Source organism: Phyllostomus discolor, chromosome 3, assembly GCF_004126475.2.
Source record: "Phyllostomus discolor isolate MPI-MPIP mPhyDis1 chromosome 3, mPhyDis1.pri.v3, whole genome shotgun sequence".
In the NCBI taxonomy this organism is placed as follows: Eukaryota; Metazoa; Chordata; class Mammalia; order Chiroptera; family Phyllostomidae; genus Phyllostomus; species Phyllostomus discolor.
This window is the reverse complement of record NC_040905.2, coordinates 83,451,590-83,473,695: the sequence shown is the minus strand read 5'-3', so window position 1 is coordinate 83,473,695 and position 22,106 is coordinate 83,451,590. Positions and strand designations below refer to the sequence as shown.

The 22,106-nt window shown below is 42.7% G+C and overlaps 1 protein-coding gene across 4 annotated transcripts in view; it reads right to left on the bottom strand.

Moving 5' to 3' along the window:
* Positions 1-3,666: 3,666 nt before the first annotated feature.
* The window catches only part of LOC114505034 (synuclein alpha interacting protein), a 143,948-nt gene continuing 125,508 nt past the window's right edge, over positions 3,667-22,106 (bottom strand). For 3 of the 4 annotated variants that reach the window (XM_036020692.1, XM_028522904.2, XM_036020693.1), the window contains exons 7-12: positions 21,004-21,129; positions 17,361-17,530; positions 14,738-14,830; positions 13,109-14,177; positions 11,745-11,815; positions 3,667-4,286 (exon numbers count right to left, since the gene is read on the bottom strand). In XM_036020692.1, coding sequence (XP_035876585.1) covers positions 4,202-4,286; positions 11,745-11,815; positions 13,109-14,177; positions 14,738-14,830; positions 17,361-17,530; positions 21,004-21,129 — 1,614 coding nt within the window. In that variant the 3' untranslated portion in view covers positions 3,667-4,201. The remainder of the gene's footprint in view (positions 4,287-11,744; positions 11,816-13,108; positions 14,178-14,737; positions 14,831-17,360; positions 17,531-21,003; positions 21,130-22,106) is intronic. The other variant, XM_028522913.2, reaches the window with a different exon arrangement.

Sequence of the window (22,106 nt, the reverse complement as noted above, 5' to 3'; positions counted from 1 at the left end):
TTCACCAAGATAGGAGAGTTTACTATCATTATATTTTCAAACAGGTTTTCAATTTCTTGCTCTCACTCTTCTTTCAGCACTCCCATGACGCAAATATTGGTATGCTTGAAGTTTTCCCAGAGGCTCCTCACACTTCCTCATTTTTTGGATTCTTTTTTCCTCTTGGTATTCTGATTGGGTTTTTGCTTTCTTATATTCCAAGTTGTTGGTTTGATTCTCAGTTCCATCAGCTTTGCTGTTAATTCCTTATTAATTGTTCTTCATTTCAGTTAGGGTATCCTTCATTTCTGACTTGTTCTTTTTTATGGTTTCCGTGTCATTTTTTATGCTGTTGAAGTTCTAAATTCATCTGCTCTTCTCTAAGTTCCTTGAGTATCCTTGTAACCAGTGTTTTGAGCTCTGTATCTAGTAGCTTGCTTCTCTCAATTTTGTTTACTTCTTTTTTTTTGGATTTTTGTTCTGTTCTTTCATTTAGGCCATGTTTCCTAATCTCCTTGGTTTGGCAGTCTCCCTGGTTTCTATGCACTAAGTAGAGCTGCTATGTCTCCCAGGGTTGGTAGAGTGACCTAATATAGTAGGTGTCTTGTAGGGTCCAGTGGCACCACATCCCCTATCACCCAAGGTGTGTAGAATAGGTGCACCTACTGTGTTGGCTATGTGCACCCTCTTCTTGTAGTTGAGCTTTGATTACTGTTGGTAAGTCAATGGGAGGGATTTACCCAGGCTGAACAGCTACAAGGACTAGCCATGACTAGTGACCACTAACTTCCAACCACCATGAAGGATCAGCTCTGCAGGGGCCCACCCCACAGAGAAGGACTTACTTCAGCAGAGCTCTGGTGCCTGCTGAGTCTGCCCCTTGAGTGTGGTGTGGAGGCAGTTGGATGGTGGTGGTTTGACTCGGTCTATAGCTGTCCACTGGGTGCGCTGGCTCTGGGGCTTCCTGGGAGGTACAGGCCAAGGTCAGCTACTGCCTGTGTTCAGTCCAGGGACACCTGACATAAGCTACAAAGCAATCTGCAGATGGCTACTACTTGTGCTGGGCTTGGAGGTGCCCCAGCAAGGCCAAGCTGTGAACCAAGGTCAGCTGCTGCAAGTGCTGGGTCTACAGGGCTTCTGAAGCCAGATGCTGCTTGTTTGAGAGAATTCAGGAAAATCTGAAGCATAAACAAGACAAGCCATTCATATGGAAAAGCCACTGGAAACAGCTTTGGTGGGCCTGAAAGTTGGGTGAGGCAGAGCCTTCAGGAATCACCATGGTGATACAGTGTGAGCCAGGTTGATGGAGTGTCAGATATGGCATTTACCTGCTGTCTCTGTGTGGGGGGAGGGCTCATCAAAGGAACAAAGATCTCTGTCAGCACTTCTGTTTGAAAGAAAGCTGTCCCCCAGCTCTTGCCCCAATGCCAGACACTGCAGTTTCTCCCCGTATGTCTCTGATGCCTTTCAAGCTTCTGCCCCAGTGCTGGGGATCAGCGGAAATTAATCTGTGTAAGTTCGTGCGTGTGCCCTTTAAGAGGAATTGCCTGGGAATAGAGGAGTTTCTGTCTTCCAAAACTTCAAACCCCATTGGCTTTTACAGCAAGAAGTTATGGAGGCTTATTTTCCTGGCACTGGAACCCCCAGCTGGGGGCCTGTTGTGGGGCTGGGGCCCCTCACTCCCAAAATATCTCTCTTGATTTTTGTCTACCGAATGAGAGTGTAGAACCAGCCCATTCCTCATCTCTGCCCCTCCTACCAATGTCAATGTGGTTTCTCCTTTAATTTCATAGTTGCAGGACTTCCATTCAGCTTGATTTTTGACAGGTCTGAATAATGGTTATTCTGTAATTTAGTTGTAATTTTGATGTGATTGTGTGAGGAGGCAAGCTGTATTTACCTATGGTAGCATCTTAGCATTCTCCTCCATTTCTATGAATTTCAAGCAAAAAATTTATCCATTTTATAAGGAACTTGAGTAGTAAAGCTACTATTCCATGTATGACTTAAGGACCTGCATTTTTAGTGTCCTAGCAACATCATTAAACATACAATGTATTGTCCCATAGTCTGGATCCTCTGAATTTGCTCAACTTTCCTCTTTTACCTTTTAAAAATTCTTTGCTTAGTACTGCAGTATTTAAAATGCTAGTGTTAATAATCAAATTGCCATCTTTTTCAAACTCTAGAACTTTGCTATGTTTAATTGGGAACTCTGTGTCTGGCTCACAAAATCTAGAGAATACTAGCACAACTTCAACTTTCAAGTTTAAAAACAGTCTTAGAACAAAACTGGGGCCTCGGGGGAAGAGAACATTCTCTGGGTCTCCTTCCTTTGCAGGAGCCCTTCTAGCACGAAGTCCCAAAGTTAGGCTTATGTGTGATCCCAGCATTGCCTCCTCTGTACCAACCAAAAAATACAGGAATCTATATTTCATGTGTGCTTGCTGTATATTCTCTATTAGAAGCTGAAGCACTAGAATAAGGCAGGAAAATGTAAGGAAGTGATTGAAGGGGGCACACGAGGTCCAGGGGCCAAAACGAGAACAGGCCATCTCATCTGAAGAACAGACAATGGGAGAAATGCAGAACCACACATGGAACCATGTTCTACCAACAGACTCAAGGGACAGAGCAAATGGGCTGAAATTTATAGACATGCTGTTCTATAAATTGAAAGGAACCTACCTTTCAGATGTGGCTGTAGGCCAGTCTCGCCTTTTCCCAGATTTATCAAGAAGCAATGTCCTTTGCCCAAGACCAAACAGCTGTCCAGAAGCAGAGCTGAGACCACAACTCATGTTTCCTGTGTGCCAGTGGGCAATGTGTTCAGGAGGGAGCATAGCACAGGACAGATGGATAGATGAAATGCAACAGAGATAGTAAGAAAACGTGTACCAAAGCCAATCCCTCCATTTACCTTGGACATGGGAATTAAACTTTCTGAAGTTAAATTTTCTAATCTATAAAATGGGAGTATAAAATGGAAATATCTTCACATAAGTGAGGCTGGTGCATAAAAAGACACTTTGATATTAGCTCCTTCTTCTATACAGACCTCATTAAGCCCAAGTTTGTCAGATGACCCACATAAGCAAAATTGCCTCCTAGTTTTGTACCTTGGTCTACTTTGCCCAGGAGCATACAGAATGGCCCACATTTGACTGCAGTAACATTGCTAATAACTCTTAACAGCATACAGTACTCCTTCCTACTGGTAAGACTGTATTGTAGTTTCTTGCTAAAACTTGACAGGTCTCTTATAGGCAGGCTCTGCCAACACTTTGAAAATAAAACTTTTGAAATTTCAACAGAAATATATTTTTACTTGATAGGATGAAACCTCATGAAACTCACTGCTTAGGGGGATTGAAAAGGCTACATCAATAGGGCCGTTATAAACCCAAGCTCCACAGTGTCTCCCAAAGGGATTAGACAGCCTTGTAATGTGCTAGAGGCAGAAAAAAAGTGACCCAAGAAGGGGCTAAACCCTTAGTTGTCATTAGTGTTTTCTCATGTCAACACTGCGATTTGAAAAGACAGAAGAATTGACTCACTTTATATACTTGTCTGATCCTTTAGTACTTAATGAAAACTAGAATGTTTTATTTGATCCCTGTGGGAAAACAGCTAAACTGGGCGGTTTGTTCCTGAAATAAAATAGCAGCTATCAAAATAGTCTCAAAGTCCCTTAGAAATCAGAACATCACAGATTTATTAGAAAGTAGGTGTTCCAAGCTTATAGGTGGCTATTAACATGGTTTTATTTCCTTTATACAAAAAGTAGAAAGGACTGAAAAACATTCTTGACAGAAAACAACACGCTGGCCTGGTCTCATTGAGATGCCAAGCCCAAACTGCCCAGATACGGGGAAAGGGAAGTTCAGTCAACATCAGCCAACTCTCATGCAGTTGATGAACTACGAAATGGCATCAGTTGCTCGGTGACTGTCCTGTGGGTAGGTTGAATCGATACAATCTTAGAAAACATACATTTGCTCAGTCGTGCTTTTAAACAGCATCTCTTTAAAAACCAGGTATATATACAAGTATCACCCAAAAATGTGTGTTAGATAGTCTACTACTATAAATTTAAGGCATCCTGATATTCTGTTATTCTGCTGGTGAGGCATTGTTCTCATGGTTTTATTTCCACAGAGGATCGTCCAGAAATTTCCAGAGGTGTCCAAAGGGCAGCAATGAAAGATAATAAAAAGGTGATTTACAAGAAGAGTTCTTTTGATTCTGGCTCAGCAATGTGCTTTATGCTGTAGGATTTCTTCGTTTTTCTATTGATGTCATTATGCCTAAGCAGAAGAGAAACCACGAGGCCAGAATTAGATAAAACTATGGGCAAATTACAAGATAATACCACTCAACAGTTCACCAAAAATGGAAATTACCCTAATAAAAACCATGCCGAAGAACACTTCATTCCAGTAGGCAAATGATTCTGTTTCATATAAACCACTCTTTGAAAAATAAAAGAGTCATGTCATCAGACACACTTAGTGAACACTTTTTAATTCTCAATTGTAATTGCTGATTAGAATCCAGGCAAAATTCTATAGTCAAGTGAATTTTATCACAAACAAAATGGAAAGTATAGTACTACTGGTCCAGTGGACACAAAAGATATTTATATTTTATTTACACGAATTCAGGGGTGATACCTTTTATTCTCTAATAAGCTTAATGGCTATCAGTAATTTAAAAAGATACTTATTAATAGTTTAAAGAAGATGCTTTTTTGGGGGGTGTGTGATTACTGAGTAGTACATGTTAGAAGACCACAAGTTAGTAAATCTATACAGAAAAGAAAAAATAGGGAACAATAATGCTGTTTTCCCTTATTTGATACCTTGTAAGCTTATGGCAAGAAGTAGAAGCTCAAACCTTGGAACAGTTTTGTTTTGTTCTTTTAAGTGAATTTCTCTCTGGGTAGATGCATTCATTTTCATGAGCTATTACTCCCATTCTGGGTATAAAATCTTCCAGAGAGGAGCTGTCTCCTGGGGTGAGCAAGCCTCCATATTACTAAATTCTTCCTTGTTGGTACACCACACACACACACACACACACACACACAGTTTCTCGTAATTGTACTCGTTAGATGAGGACATATTTGGACAGAGAACTCCAGGTATGGTTTTACGGACTCAAAATCATGCTCCCTTACAAGGACCATCTAGTCTACTCTTAGTGTTTTAGTAAATATTTGATTATCATCACAGTCTGAAAGTTATACTTTTTAATTTCATTTATTCCCCTGAATTGAACTTCGGAGAGTTGTCCATGGACAAGAAAGGGAGAAGATGAAAGAAAAACCCACTTGGTTAGAAGACATTCTAGGGACTTCCGACCAAACATAGTGGATTAAATATACACATTTATCACCCCTTTCTTACAAAACAGCACTACAATGAAAAAGTAAAGACATAAAAAAGGCATAAACCTAAATGAATAAGGGAAATGGGAGAAGAAATGATACACAAAATACCAATAATATCTCAGAAACAGGAAGGTGAATGGATATGTGTAGTATTCCTGCTTTAATGTAAGTGAGGCTGTATGCAAAAACACTCAAAAGAACACTTTCTACAGGATAAAATGCAGCATGATTAGAGCTGAATATATACCAGGTAAAATGTTAATGTGAGGCATTTATCTGAATAATATCAGGGTAATTCAAACATCCCTGAACCCTTCAATTACCTAGTTCTGAATCACCAGTATTTGGAAGAACAAAAGTGTTAGGGTAATTCTGGCATGAATTATTCAGATAATTTGCCGCTCCTTGATTGCATTTTTGGATATAAAATCACATTCTCAGTGACCAAAATTGGAAAGAAGAAAGGCTTGAATTTAAATAACAGTTTTTCCAGTTCTTTCATTTGCTAACTCATCCAGGCCTGGGCTGCATCTTTCCACAGCCCAGAGAGCAGCTTGGAGGATCAGTCGGAAATGGCCCGTGGGCATGCATTTCCACTGGAAACCAAAACGGGTGCGGGGGGTGGGGGGGTGTTGCTACTTTTGTGGTTTCCTTCCGAGCTTTACTGAGAGCACATCTACCAATCTCATCTACTAAAAAAGTGGGTTCTGATTCAAAGAATGAAAACCTGCACTCGAAGCACCCAAGCTGACACTCCCTGTCAGTAGGTGGACTTACAATCGGAAGGCTTAGCTTTATACAGTTCACACCATTCTTCGTGTGGGATGACAGCCTCAGTCCTCTTTGTTTCACTTCTTTTTCCCTCTTGTACCATTTCTTCTCTCTAGCTCTCCCTCTGTCCAAACATTTATGAAGTCCCCACCATGTGCCAGCCACCATGCTAGACACTGGGCATACATATGAGGGCAGGATAGTGCTATCAAGGGCCCCTGCTCTCATGAAGTTCTTATCCCTTTTGTGAAATTTGCCATGTTTTAAACTATATCCACACTGAATTGTCTCTTGATTATGATCTCGAAGAATGAAGGGACCATGCCTCATATCTGATACAGCAAAACAACTGGCTTAGAGCTAAAGATGTTGAAATGAGTGTGCTGGCAACTCAGGGATGTGGGTCCAGGAAAGTAATGTATCTGCACTGTACTCAGTGTGGGAAGGAAAATCCCAAATGGCTGTGGTTGGAGCAGGGATAGTTGGTGAAGGTACTGGAAGGTGTCCAGGTAAAGTCTCTCTGTGGTACTTTTAAACCTCAAGTAACTTGCTGATTCTTTAAAACTCCAGCCTTAAGAGAGTTTCTAGACAGGCACTGCTCCTTCAGTGTGCAAAGATATCCTAGTTGTGGCAGGCTTGATGCAGTTATGACACGTAATAGACTGTGTATTCCCCCTGGAGTTCCACAGTTCAAAACTGGACCCTGAGGGCATGAGGGAAGGAAAGTGGAGTTGGGTGAAGGGAGTTGTTTGTTTTTAAGTTTTGTGGCTACACTTAAACAAGGATTAGCGTGCTGAAAGAATGTATTTCTAGTGGGATGTCTTTAGTTTCCAAAGAAGGTCTCCCCCCGTACCCCCTACCTAGAGTTCATGGGGGTTCGACATGTTCATTTTTTGCCTTCCAAAGGCAGTGCTTTAACACAGAACATGGAATCTTTGTTGGAATAGCTTTTTCTATGTCTCAACTCATTCTACATTGATACTGAACTCACAGTCTTCTCGTGTTGGAATACGCTTCCTCCCAGAGGGTACAAGGAGCTTATGAGAAGAAACTCCATTTGTGACTTGTGTTCTCCTCAATCTTGAGAGTTCTGGCATTTGCTAAATTGTCCTGGAATGCTGAAAGATCTGCTCATTTTAATTATTCCCCATAACAACAACATTTTTCTTTGCATAGAAGATTCTACTATGTAACAGCCAATGACAGTGTAAAACTGTGGCCCATTTCAAAGGAGAATCTGTCAATTAATGAAACCTGGAGACATGATTCAAGGTTGGGGTCTCCTCCCTTCCTCCAAGTCATAGGGACAAAGTTTCAGTATGAAATACAGGTTTTCTCTTTGAAACTAATTGGAACCCTGGGGAGACAGGAAGGGGGGAGGAACAAGAGTTGAGCAGGGAGCACAGAACACCTGGGGAGCATGGGGAGGTGGGAAAAGGAAGGAGACTACATAGGTGCTAGGGCAGGGGTGTCCAACTCGTGGCCTGCAGGCTGCATGCAGCTCAGGATGGCTACGAATGTGGCCCAACACAAAATCATAAATTTACTTAAAATCTTTTTTATTTTGCTTATCAGTTTTCATTAGTATTTGTGTATTTAATGTGTGACCCAAGACAAGTCTTCTTCCAGTGTGGCTCAGAGATGCCAAAAGGTTGGACACCCCTGCAGGGGGCTCTGGAGCAAAGGTAATCACTTCACATCAGGAATCAACTTCCTCCTGATGGACTGGCTCTGGACCCCAGAGTTAGTAAATTAGAAATAAAAACACAAAAATACTTGAGATCACAGCATAGAATTTGAAACTATAATTTTTGAGCAGAAAGTCTGTCTATAGTTTTACAAAATACTCTTTTAATATTAACACCTTAACAAACTTTTGTGAACTGTTACCTTGGGGAGGAGATTCAGTCTGCTTAACCAGGTGTGCCCTAAAACTATGCAACCAACACCTACTCAGAGAGCTTGGAAACATACCTATGACTCCTTATATAATTATCCCCTTCAACAATCCTTAGAAAACAGGGATTAAAACTAAATACTTCCAGGTCAAAAATTTAAGAGAAGATTAAAGTGTGGTTATTTTACTACATCCAGAAAAATCATGGCAAAGATGCACGTGCTCAGCAGGATTAGGGATTCCTTTTTGTGCCGACTGCATTTTTCCATTGTGATTCTGGAAATGCTGTTCAGTGGGGTTGAGGGTATGCTCTGCTTGGGTCAGGTTTCAGCCAGGGCCTGACCTCTATTTTCTCAGTGTCTTTCATATCTTTGCTCATTTTTCTGATTAGAATGATATTTTGACAGTAAAGCGACAAGGAGAGAACTATGTGTGCGCATGCACATGCAGGCTTGGGTACTGGTAGGCGTGGGGGCACCCTGGACTCTGGTCCCCTACTGGGAACAGCAGAGAGCCATTGCCACATGCTCAGGCCAAACATATCACTCTGTTTGAAGTGGCTTTTGAACAGCCTTGCTATCTATGTAAAACCTTTGATGCTAGCTCTTGGCTCCAGATGTCTAATTCTGAGCATGGCTGATTCCTCTGCAGTAAAACCCACACTGATGGTGTTCAGTGCTTCATCTCTTTTTAAGGAGTCTATTGTCATGTTGGTGCTAGGATTAGGGGTTTCCTGCTAATGCCTCAGGCCACAGTGCCACCCACGGTCAGAGAGGGTATGACTGTTGGTGACCAAGGGGTTAATACCTTCTGCCTGTCCGTTACTGGAACCAATGCTCTTTTCATTTGCTACAGATCTCAGACAGACTTAAACTCTGGGAAATGAATGTCTTATTGACATTTTAAGACAAGTAATTGCAAACATTCCCTTGGAGTTGTAATAACTCAAAACCAATTTGTCCTTTATAAGAAAAAGTAAAGATAAATCTGACTGTTATAAACAAAGTCATCCTCTGCAGTTGAAATACACTGGGAAAGCTGTTCAAAGTAATAGCATTGAATCTAATTTTAAAAGGCATTGAAAAGAAATTTAGATTCTTTCTATCAAGCTGTGACCAATTTAGAAAAATAAAGAGCAAATAAAACCCCCTCACAGAGCTGACATTCTGTAAAATGTTGTATTTATTGCCCCCATTTTTCATTTACCAGGAAAAAATAAAAATTTCTTAGGAAATAAAATGTGTTTCCAATGTATGCCTAGAACAAGGGTCCACTGCCTCATTTTTTCTCCCAGGGTTACACTGAGAGGGTCATTCAGTGGCACAATGTTTGGGGCCAACTCTAACCCACGGACTGCCACTGGTTTCCAAATATAGTCCCAAGGGTTCCAAAGGATCCTGGGTAATCCCGGTTACCTGAGAGGAGCCATTTGGCCTTCAACCAAATTCTTGGGGCATGATGGGAAGCCATCACTGAGAGATGAACACTTGGGTTCCCTTCCTGCTTGCATCTTTTTATGGGATGCTTTCTCTGTGGGTCTCATGATCAAGATGAAGAAGGCACTGGAGTCAATTAGGTGGTTTTCATGTGCACGTTCCCATGCTAGTTTAATTTCTCTGAGGAATCCTTATTTCAGCTAGAGATATCCATCCTTTATCTAAGGTGGACGTGAGTAATGATGAGTGAGTCAGAGGAACTTCCCCTCTCTAGCATGAACAAAGTAGTGGGTTTTCTCTTTCTACAGAACACATGTCAAACTAAAAACTTAATAAAGTACAGGTTAATTTATAAGGTAGTTGAGAGGAAGTAGCCAGGATGCTTATTTAAATACACCGAATATTTTTATTTCAGGGTTTCTGTTTGTCACTGAAATCAAACTCTGTTAACAGAAACAGCCCATGAACCCAATAGGATCAGAACTGAGCCTTAGGAAGGCTGGTTTCTGAAACTGAGTAGGAAAGTGGTAACCTCCTGTCACATGTCCAAGTAGCCTCGTAACCTCATGTTGTGTGCTTGTTACAGTAGATTGTCCAGCATCATCCCCTTGCTTACAAAGACAGGATGGAATATTTCTGGTGGGAGAATCTACTGTGACACAAATTGTCTTTATTCCAGGTGCTGTAGAAGCTTGGAAGAAATGAGAGATCCTCCCCATCCCCCTTCCCCAAGAATTTGCCAGTCTTTGCACTTCATTCCCTCAGGGTATCATTGATGACTTCTGCTTAAGGACAAAAACAGAATTTTCTAGCACCAGAAGACACACCCAACCTAAGATGTGGGGACAGGGATGGGTATGTGGGTGGGGAAGGTAGGTTGGGAAACCCAGAAATGGGCACGGAGGGAGCTGGCTTTTTCTTCTCCTGTTTCCTCTCTACCCCAGGCATTGGGCAGTCAGCACTGGCCAGAATTCCCTGCCCACTGCGGCCAAAGCCACCTGGTTTAGGCAACATGTGAGCCTGACCCCAGCAGATTTCTGGTGACTGGTAAACACTGAACATCCAAGGCACCTAAGTCAATGTACTGAATTAATGAGACCCCAGGGGCACCTGCTAAAATGACTGCGGTATGTTTTTCCTCTAGCCTGAATAGAGACACGGAGCAGGTTAAATTCAATTTAGAGGGAAAACAAAGGAGAGTGACATTTCTCATGCCTTAGTACTCTGAACCAAAATTCCTACCCTCAACCCACACCCTCACCTTTGTGTGTGTGCATACATATATACACCCACACACACATATGCACATTCACACAAAGGTTTTGGAGGGTTTTGGAAGACAGCTGAAAGGCATGTCATAATTTTAATTTAAATTAAACTTAAGTAAATCATTAAATTAAACTTAAGTGATTTGCTGAAATTTAATTTAAATGATTTAAAAGTGATAGTCTCCTTTTAAAATAGGGTTTGGGTTTTAACTCTTCTGACATAAACCAGCCAGAGGCATGGGCCGCATTAACTTCCCCTCCGCTGCTCTCCTTTCCCTCCATTTCCCGCCTTGTCAGGGAGTGGGGCATATTCCTCCTGGACGAAAGCTGTGCTACAGAAGGACTTGGCCCAAGGAGGTGACCGAGCCACCTTGGGCCCTCCCACGGGATCCTTTCATGTACATAGTCTCTGTGTTTTGGATTGTGAACATTTTGTTTGAGAAAGACCTTTGTTTCATTGGGTGACTCAGAGACTGGCTTACTGACTGGCATCGTGGTTCTGGGGGCTGAGCTGGAGCAAGTTCAGAATGACAGGGCCTGGCTGCTCCCAAGGGCTGCAGAATGGTGATGAAATGTGCTTTCAGTCTGTGATCAACAATGAAAGAAAACCTCAGCTCTGCTTCAAAGTTCTGGTTCTGATCTGATCGGAGGTTGACTAATTCCACCCATGACAGGAAATTTAATTTCTATACTTACTTGGTACTTGACTCCAATAAAACAAAGACTGAAAGCCAAAGTCAACGGGGATACACAGCATGTCTGTGAGCTGAGTAGATTCCTCTGCCCACTGCTGCTGGAATAAAGCCCCTCCTGGAGGGCACTTGCTTCCTGCCAAAGCTCCAGTTACCAGCCTGCCTGCTCCTTTTGGGGGAAGAGTTGTAAGTTTCTTGTTCCTTGGTGTCAGCCCTGCAAAAGGTGCTCCAGGACTATGATTGAAAAGGTCATGCAATTCAAAGCGAAGGCGCAGCAGTGCTACGCAAGTCATCCCCTGCGCCACGTACCGTGCACAGTTACGCAGATGCTCTCCAATCAGCGTGTTAGAGGAAAGGTTGATGCAGCTGCTGGACATCTCCTAGAGGTGCAATTAAAAATCATCTGAAAACATGCAGCAAGCTCAGCACATGCGCAAGTCTCAATTAACAGGAGGCATGCCAGAGACAGATGAGACTAGGACAGAAGCTTTGTATACACGTTAAGGAGCATGGGGAGCTGCTGAGATATTCCTTGTATTCCTGAGCAAGAGAGCCCATCAAGTTACTTGGAATAGTTTTATCTGAGGTTGACTAATTCTGCCCATGACAGGAAATTTAACTTCTATACTGACTTGGTACTTGGACATATTTAACCCCAAGGTTCTGGTGTTTGGGGTACAAATGTGACTTTTCTAAGTGAAACAAACAGAGCTAAAGTCCTTTATAACAAAGACGATTCACACTGGAGATCAAGTGGTGTTCATTTAATTAGAGAAATACTAACTAAATCTTGATTTTGGTATTACAAAAAGAATTAAACAGTTCTTAGACCTCCCTGGGATTTTACCTTGAACCAATAATAAGTTATGTGGGTGTGCCTCCCTGGGATGCATTATGTACATTCTGGGTCCTTCCATTCCTCAGAGTTTTGCATTTTGGCTGCTATACCATTTTTGATGGCGTGGCAGGCACAGAGCACGCAGGGAACATTGCCTTAAAAGATGTTCGTATTTCTTATTCACTGGATTTAAACCACAGATTATAGTGCATGGTTTTCCAATAAATGCAATTATAAAATGTAGTTCCTGGCTCACTCTGCCATCCCCTGTGTACTGGCAAGCATGTCAGACCACTCCAGCTCCCTGGTCAGCACTTATGGGCCTGTGTCCTACAATGCCAAGGTGGAAGTCCCTGTGGCGTATTTATTTCAAAGACCATTCCAGAGTTGAATCGCTAAGTCTTTAAAGACAGAGTTTCTATTTATGTGCTCTTTAATTGGGTTTGAGAATAAACTATCCAGTCACACGAGGAAAACAAACTCTCCCAGAGGCAGAATCCATGCCAGAGAAGGACCTTATTCCACATCGATTGGGGGCCTAATCTTATAGAAATGCCTCCCCATCCAGGACTCTTAATGCTCAAGGATTAAACTATTTTGGAAGGTTAGGGACTGAAATATGTGATTTAATCTTTCTCTCAGAGTATTTTCCAGATGAAGAGAAAAAGGTATGTACACTAACATATCTCATTAGAAACGCAATACATTTGGCTTTCCACACATCCCTTTGGAATTCTTCTGGGGATGACCTCAAGATAGCAAAGGTAAACAATCTGTAGTGTTAAGAATGGCATGATTCAAAGGAAAAAGAAGATAACCTCCAAATAGCACTCACCGCCTTATTTTTTCCTTTGCTAGCAGAGATCATAGGATTTCCCTTGGCGTCTGCTGTCTTTCTTCCAAGTGAGGTTAAGGGCAGTGTGGAGGTCTTCAGCTGGCTGACCGCCTGATAGTTATTGTTATTGTTCTGGTTGCCGCTTAGTGTCTCCATGATGGATCGGAAGGTTCCAAAAGGCCTTTTTAGTTGATCCCCTGATTCATTGCTCATGGAGGTCCGCTGGGGGGTCCTGTTCTTATCTCTGTCCTTCTCTCCATTTACTTCGAGGCTAGTTTGCTCCATCTGCACCACAGGCTCCTCAAAGGTAACTCTGAGTTTCAAGTTCTGAGATGTCCGGCGCTTGGAAGATGGAGATTTGAGGGCACTCTTGGGACTCGTGGCCACTTTCTGGGCTACCGTGCTGTCAGGGCTGGGCTGAGTGGGGTCTCCAGAGGGCTGGTTCGGGGGCGTGGTTCCTGAGCCTGGACTCTGGGATTCCAAGTCGGGTTCGCTGCTCTCTGAGGTGGGTGATGGGCTATGGCCATCCAGAGATTTGGAGGCCTTGATACCAAAAGGAAACCTGCGTCCTGAAGCCAAGGTGTGTTTCTTTATCATCAAGTGTAAGCTTTCTGCGCTGTCCATGGCCTCCACACTTTCGACGATGGGCTGTGGTCTGGGCCGATCGGCCTTTCTCATGGGTGTGCTCTTGGGGTCCTCGGAGTTGTTGGAGTCTGTGTCAGACTCACTCAGTGACCGCTGCATCAGCTGCCTCAGCCTGGCTAACTTCAGCTCCCTCTTCTCCAGAGGGATCTTTTTGGAATTTCTAGAGGAAGCCTGAGTATCCTGGAATTCCAAGGACAGCTTTTCCTGGGTGCAGACATTCTCTGAGATATCTTTCCCCAATAACTGGCGAAGGATTTTATCAGAATCTTCATCTTTTGCTTTAGTCCTAGTCCGGCTGGATGCTGACAGGCTTCCAAGGACCTGCATCCCCTCTTGGATGCCAGGTTTGCTTTTGGCTACAGACTCATCATCTGTATCTGGGGATTTCCATTGGGACTTTCTGGGAGCTGGGGAGGATGGTGAACTGAAAAGAGGACAGAGGACACATGATTTCCTACTGGGTTAAAATGACTTGGCCACAAGTCACAGCGTGGTCTTTCTTGCCACTAATAATTGGCAAATCAGTGAGACTGGAAAAAGAACAATCACTTAATGTCTGTTCAAAGCAAGCATAACCAAAGTATAGTGTGCCTCATGCTTTACACTATGACTAAATTTGTCTACTATTTTACTATTTATACATTAATTTTGCACCAATTTTCTCAATCCCATCTTCAACAATCCTATGAATCTACATATCCTTATTCCCATTTTATAGATGAGGAAATGAAAGACTCAGAAAAAGTGACTTGTTAATAGTCCTGGAATGACAAAATGACAGAGCCAAAGATTGTTCCAGGTGACCTGACCCTGGGCCCAGTGCCTTTTCCACACAATATCTAATTTTTATTCCTAAAAATTAGGAATGAAAAATGAAATATGTTCTGTTGTCATATTCTTAAAAGACATTAAAATAAAGTCCAAAAGAAGGCTCAGAAATTTAAGACACTTAAGAACTCTAACCACCAATGTTCCTGGCATTACCTGGACGAAGAAAAGAGTGACTTGCCCTCAGATTTCTGGGCTTCTAGAAGCTGTTGGAGCTGGTTCTGTAGCGTGACGCGTTCCACTGTCTGCCTGGGAAACACAAACCGAGACAATTGGCTCTCTGGCGTACACCACCCCTATAAATTAGTAGCTATACATCTTCACAATAATTTAATAAGTTGCAATAAATCCAAAAGCATCACAAATGTGTAAAATCTGCATCCTTGCGATTCAGAAATTTTCTAAGGATACAATCAAAAGCACCCAAAATGGATGTGAATTTATTATTCATATTGTGAAAAACTATAAGTAATCTGAATGCTTATCAGTAAGACTTAGTAAATAATTTATAATTATTTCTATTGATATAAAGGGAGCTAACAAAATGATAACATACTCGAATATTTATTTATTTAAACTATAGAAAAGTTTCCCATATAAAGTGTACTTTTCTTTCCTTAAGTAAAAAAAAGGATGTTACAAAATACTGTGTGTGGTATAACCTCATTTTTAAGAAAACGGAATCTTTCTCTTTTTCTCCTTCTCCCTCTCCCTCCCCCCCCCTTTTTCCAAATAAGGTCATTCTCTGAGGTACAAGGTTTAGGACTCCAACATATGTTTTGTTTTTTTTTAAGGGTCACAATTCAAACCATAGTAACCTAGGCTTATAGATTGGGATTTCTAATAGAGCTGAAGGTCACCATGTCTAAATAGTGACTGTGTTTATTAACTAGAAGTGGTAAAGGTATTCTGACAGGCAAAAGCACTCAAGAGTGCCCCCACTCAGAATTTTGGACTGAAAAAGCTTGTGTTTTCCACCCTTCCTCCTGCCCTGAAGCCTGCAGGGTGCCGTGCTGAGGCTGTGCAGAGTGGGTTTCTCAGTTCATTTCCAGTTGTACCAACCTCACTGAGGTGCATGGCAAGTAATGGACCAGCATCTACATGTCACCTCTCATATTTATCTTGTTATTGGCATAACCACAATTGTCCACAGCATTCAGCTTTGGACACACTGGAAGAACTGTTGTCTGTTAGCATGCACGTGTGTTTTATCTCAGGATTATCCACAGAAAGAGCAGCCAAGCCCCTGACCTTGAAAAGTTCACCAATAAAACAGCAATTAAAGTTCACGAAAGCCTCTCAGACTCTGCGGTAGAGAGACTGAGGAGAATGTCTTGTGATCTTTTCTCTGAGCATGTCCCTTCAGAAAAAGCATTCTATTAGATCGTTTTAAATTTCCTCTTGAAGGACATGTCTATACACTCCTGGGGGGGAGTGGACACTGGTACGGCATATTTGGGAGGATTTTAGGCTATATCTATCTGTCTTTCAAATATGTATGCCCTTTGTTCTAGCAATTCCCTTTCTAGGTACTTATTTTTAGAAATACCTACACATGTACAGAAAGACGTGTGTACAAGAATGTTTGCTGTGGGGAGGTGACTTACTGAGTTACGGAGTTGTGTGCATTTTCCCTTCAGTTGCATCCAGCCCTTCAAGCTCGCTTTGCTCACCTGCCCCAGCGGGGTTTTGTGTAACTGGGTGAAGAATGCTTTGTGGGAACTGTAATATGTTTAAATATTATTTTACACTTTCTCTATTAAAAGCCCAATCTCATTAAAGAGAGTATTCTGTGTATTGGCAGGGGATGGGGTGGAGGGATGCAGAGAATTGTACCTCTAAGGCAAGAAAGTAGGAATAGAGAGATCAAGGTTTCCCCAAGCAGGTGAAAGAGCCAGAGGGTCCAGGGACTTTGTTCAAAAGGATAAAAGGGATATATATATAATTTAAAAGTAAGGTTTCTGACTTTTAGTGATTCTCTCCATACTATGGCAACTGTAATTTGACCGCTGTTGTTTCCCGAGGGCTGACCTTGGTCTCGTGTGGGTGTCAGCTCCTTAATCCTTCCACTCACCAAAGACCTACCTCTCCTCCAGTCCCTTCTCTTCAAGCCTTGCCCGACAGCTCCCAGAAATGCTTCCTTGCCAGCTAGGTCTGCATGTGTCTCACATAACACTCTCACAGAGCAGGGAACTGGCTGTAGCTAGATGGAGTGTCTTAAATAACACCATGCTGACTGAATAAGATTTTATGTTCTCAGGGTTCATGAATTACCTGATTAATTTTTATAATAATTTACTGGTGATATTTTCTAGGTTAACTGTAATTTCCCAAATAGATAGCTTTCTTTTTAGGAAAACTGAGAAACTGACCCATCCCCATACTTTTCTCTCTCATATGCCTCATGAGTTCCTAGAACATTAAGGACAGGAGTTTGGGACTGATGCCCTTGTGTGCTCTCCACACCTGCTCTGTAATCTGGCCCTGAGATGGGAACAGAGAGAGAGGGGCTCTCTTTGCCTAACGTAGCTTAAATTCCCTGCTTTGAAAGCTTGCTTTGCATTTTTTGTTCGTTTAAATATGATCTTGCCTCTGCAGAGATGGCATCTTTGACATGAACGCTGGCTGTGAGGGTTTGGGACGGAGGAAGAAAAGATGAGAAGAAAGCAAGGAAGCCCTTGTACCATCCGCATGGGGGAGCTTACCAAAGCTCCTGGCTGACACCTAAGCACAATGATGATGAGCAGACCTTGTTCTCGGGGAATGAATAGGCACTTACTCCTTTAGCTGCTTGGTTAACTTCACCACCTGAGAGGCCAGTGACATGCAGGTCTCCACCACCACCAGGTACCGGGAGCACAGGGTGTGCCCGTGACGCTCGGCACTCTGGGAGGGCTTGTCCCCGGCGTGGTTCTGCATGGTGACATTTGCTCCATATTCAACCAAGGTCTGTCAGAAAGTGCAGAGATATGGTGTCATATCAAGACCTCCTTCTAAACATTATTTTTAAATGACTGTAGCAGAAGGTTGAATGGAACTTTTCCTGTTATTCCAAAATCAGTTACCAAAGCCCTTAACAGGACATGGTGAGGGCAATGGGTACCATCACATACAAAAACAAAACAAAACAAAACCTCCGGCAAGCTTTCAGTAGTCGGTATCAGACACCTTCTCTGGAGCCTACAAAGATGCAGAAGACCGGTCCTGCTACCATCAACCACGCCCCAGTCTCACTCAGAAGGGAAGAGGTTGCTGCCATCCTGACAGTCCTGTCCTTCGTGAGGAGTGCAGGGCAGGGGCTGTGATGAGACACTGTCTCTTTCAGTGGGTAGGCTCATAGAGTTGGCGGTATCTGGAAGCAGGAGAGAGTGGCATTGTGTTTACTGGCTCCTATTTACTTGGGCAGCACACTTGATCTGTTGCTGAGCCTAACCTTGATCAAGAATGAAGTGGAGTGAAATGACAGCGTGAGGCTGGGCAGCAGCCTGCACTCCCACCATGTACCAGAGTAACAGCGTGTCCCATGCGCCAAGCAGATATTGTACAGGAGAGCTTGGTGTGAGCTTGTTACAAAAATGGGAGGGTTCTCCAGCAGCAAGAGGTGCTGGGATGCAACGCTGGTGGAGGGAATTGTATGGACATGGAGGGTGTAAAGTTGGGCCACATCTTCCCTGTCAGGTATCAGTGGGGATGCTCCAGAGGGCCCTCAGGGGACTCTACCCACCACATGCGTCCACAGTCAGCACCTGAAGGCTGCCACAGAGGGCGCCAGCAGCCCACCACAGCAGGACAAAGAAGCAGTGACACCTTTCAGGGAGAGCACCATGATCTTTCCCAGTTAAGCAAAGAGAGAAGAGATTTTTCTCTCTGTGCCTTCTCTTTGTCCCCAACACTGCAGTCCAGAAGAGAGAGAACAGGAACTAATGTGGAACGTAAAAAGCCTGACATATTCTTTGACACCATCAACATGAGATAGAGCACTGGGTTTATTTTAATAATGGGTAATGTTTTCCCCACAAGCAACACTTGCAATCTTTAAATTCCTAGACTACTTAGAGGTCATTAAGGAGCTCCATTCTCCTTCAAGTTTATGATCACTCGCCATGAAAGGTCAATCTGCCAGCAAGTCATTGCCGCCCACCTCGCAGGAGTCAGGGAGACCATCTCGGCCTGAGCTCTCCAAGCTCTCTTCTCCGAGGAACTCATTGTAAACAGACCCGGTTAGTGCTCCCTTGACTCAGCCTCTGCAGTTTTCTTTCCAATGTTTTTCAAACCCAGTCCCCTTCTCACCTCACGAGGAACCTCACTCGCCCCCTCTTCTACTCTCTTTGTATTTTTTTTAGTCTCACACCCAGCGGACAGACCCACTTCCAAGATTACCCAAGTTTCCACATCCGTGGAATCGAGTGCCAAAAACATCATCTGTGCTAAGTGGAGTGATGAATGCTCTGAAAGGACAGGATGCCTCTCCTCACAGACTCCAAAGGAAAATAACTGAAATCTCAAGCAGAATTGGTGATATCAGCTGGTTTTCTTTGGCTTTCCGTCATTTATTAGCTGATAAAGAAGTTCATTTCAAAACTATTAAATATTAGAGTGTGTTGTTAAATGGAAAAACAAAGTTTTCCTTTCTTATTCAATTATTTTTCTTCCACAAAAAATAAGGCTACTCCTTTCATCTTTCTGCAGATCCTGGTAATAATTTAAATTTCTCTCTTCTCTATGCTCTCCAATTTCTCATCACTCTTTTTACAACTTGGTGCCTCAAATTAGAAGTTTTATCCTTTGCCAATAATAGTGGGGAAACTTTTAAACACTTGGAATATTTTCTATCAATTTAGCTCTTAAAAGAGCAGTTGTATGTGGGTTGACATTCTAGAGAGCTCTCTGATTTAAAAAAAATCATTATCTCCAGTCTTTTAGTTTATAGCTTTTCCCTATCTTCTCATGTCATTTCCTGAGTTCTCTCTACTTTCCTGAGTTACTGGTTCTCACTACCCAGTATTCGCTATCAGATGCAGTCTACCTTCCACACAGTAGGACCTCAATAAGTACCTGATAAATAAATGAGCACATTAAGTTTACACTAAAAGAAACAACACATAATAAGGCAAAAAAGAGTGTTGCTTTCTTAGAGTTGTTATATACATATAACATATTTGAACTGTATGAACTTGGTGAAGTTTCTCTAATCATGGCTGGCAGCCACATGTTGTCAACAGCTCTGCTAGAGACATGGGAACCGAGCTAGAGATGTTGGGCCATTTTTGACCATAAGAATGGTGTGATTGCTCTGATTCCAGTTAATTATGATTACTGTTCATAAATTAAATTCCAGGCCAAATCTAAACCTACTTTCCAATTCAAAGCCTTTCTTCTCTTCACATGGTTGCTCTTCTTCTACCAGCTCTTGTCCCCACTCCTTGGCCAGCCTCTCTCTTTGCTTTGCCACTCAGAGCCTTCACATTCTTTTCTGGGTGAAAAGGGTTCTCTGGTTTTTACATTCACACATGAAGACCCTCGTTGGGCTCTGCTACCCTGTGCTGCTGTGACGGCACCACTGGGTCCGGCTCAGCTCCGCGCAGCTCTGCATTCAGCTGAGGGATGAGATGCCGACCCCCTTGTAGGAAGCCCACCCTCTCTGAGCAGCCCTCTAGGGTGCCCAGCCCTTGTGTGGTTTGGGGCAGGAAGAAGAACCTCCCTCCCCTCCCCTATGGCCCTGTTTCCCGTTTTTACACCTTGCACATGCAGATTAGAGTAATACCTGTAAGCATAGTTGGCTATAAATATGAGGCCACCTGAGGCTGGTGGGTGGAGTGGTTGGTCAACCAAGGCCATGGCTAGCCTGCCCAACAGCTGAGGGGATCAGTATCTGAATCCTTCCTGCAGTCAATTCTGGCCTTTTCAAATGCATGTGAGAAGCTAAGTCCTGCCACATAGAAAGGGGGATGACTACAGTATACTCTAGCCTACTACTCCTTACTGTGAAGAATTCTTCTAATACATTCTTAACAAAATCGGTCTTGTTTTTCATACACTTGAGAACAAGTATGCCAATGTGCTAATGGTAGCAAGAACTGTCTGCTACTTGAGAGACTGAGAGTGATTTCTGGTAGTGATTGCCTGCTGCCTTGAGAGCAGGGGAAACCTAATGTCTATTGTCATCAGCACTGGGGTTTTAATGAGAGAGAGGGAATAGCTCCTTTCAACATCCTGTGACTCTCAAGGAGAGTCTTATAGGGTTATTCTGCCTATACCTGTGTAGATTTCTGGAGATACAAAAACATCAATATAACTCCTTATTATCTACCACAATAGAAAAAGCTGATTTAATCCATTCTTCCAGTGAACAAAATTTCCATTTTTTTGTTGTATTACTTGATAAACTCATTTCGCTGTTGAAAGCAGTGGGGCCGGTCTACCTGTATGCACCCAAGGTAGCCGTGCTGTGAGGCCACGTGCACGGCGCTGTTGCCATCCTGGTCCACTTCATCCAGTGAGATGCCCTGTTCTTGCATGAACTGAAGAAGCCACAGAAGAATCTTTTCCTATAAACATGAAGACAGTTGGAATTAATGAAATATCATGAGGGGAAATCTGATATCAAGTCAGAGGAATACAACACTCTAAATTGTGAAGAAAAGACACAACTACACTTACCATATCAAGAGAAAATCCCATGCAGTATGAACTGAAAATCCACGAATCTCTGACTGAAGATAATGAAAGTTGATCTGCACAAAGTTTGAGGGCCTCCTCAAAATCATACAGCTAGACAGATCCAAACTGGAAACCAGAATCCAGGTCTTTGGTTCCAAGGCATGTTTTTGCTGCCTTGTTATACTGTCTGTAGGCTTCAGGAGTATTACTATAAAATCTCGAACTATTGAGATAACTAGCTTCTGCCTTGCAGCTTATAACACTTCAACTATGCCTTCCTAACTCCAAACCTCCTGCAATCAACAGGCTTACAAAAAGAGGCCACATGAATACATGGAACAGACTGACAGCTGTCAGAGGGGGTGGGAGAGTGGATGAAAGAAGGTGAAGGGATCAGCCAAAGAACATATGTGCATAGGCAGCAGTGCAGTGAAGGCTGAGGGGGGCGGGCGGGTGGAGGCTGGTGGAGGTTGTCAAAGGGGAGGAAAATGGGGGACATCGGTATTAATGTCAACAATAAAAGAAATAAAATTTAAAAACAAAGTGGCACCATCTTGAGTTAACCTCACCAAAATACAGCTGGGACTCTCTTGATTATCAGACCAAGTATTGGTCATGTTTAAAGGCAAAACTTCTTCTCTTCCACGTGGGAGGGAGGGTACCTAAAGCTCTGAACACAACCTCTCAGAAACAAAGACCGAACAGTCAGTGTGTGTTACCATAATCCGTTTGCATTTTACCCACAGAGTCTTTGTGGTATTTTCATGTTATGTTTGGCCTACACAGAAAGCTGGGGGATGGGATTTCACTGTTTTAAAATAGAAAAATTAAATATAATGTTAAAAAAATATGAGAGTGGTAAAAA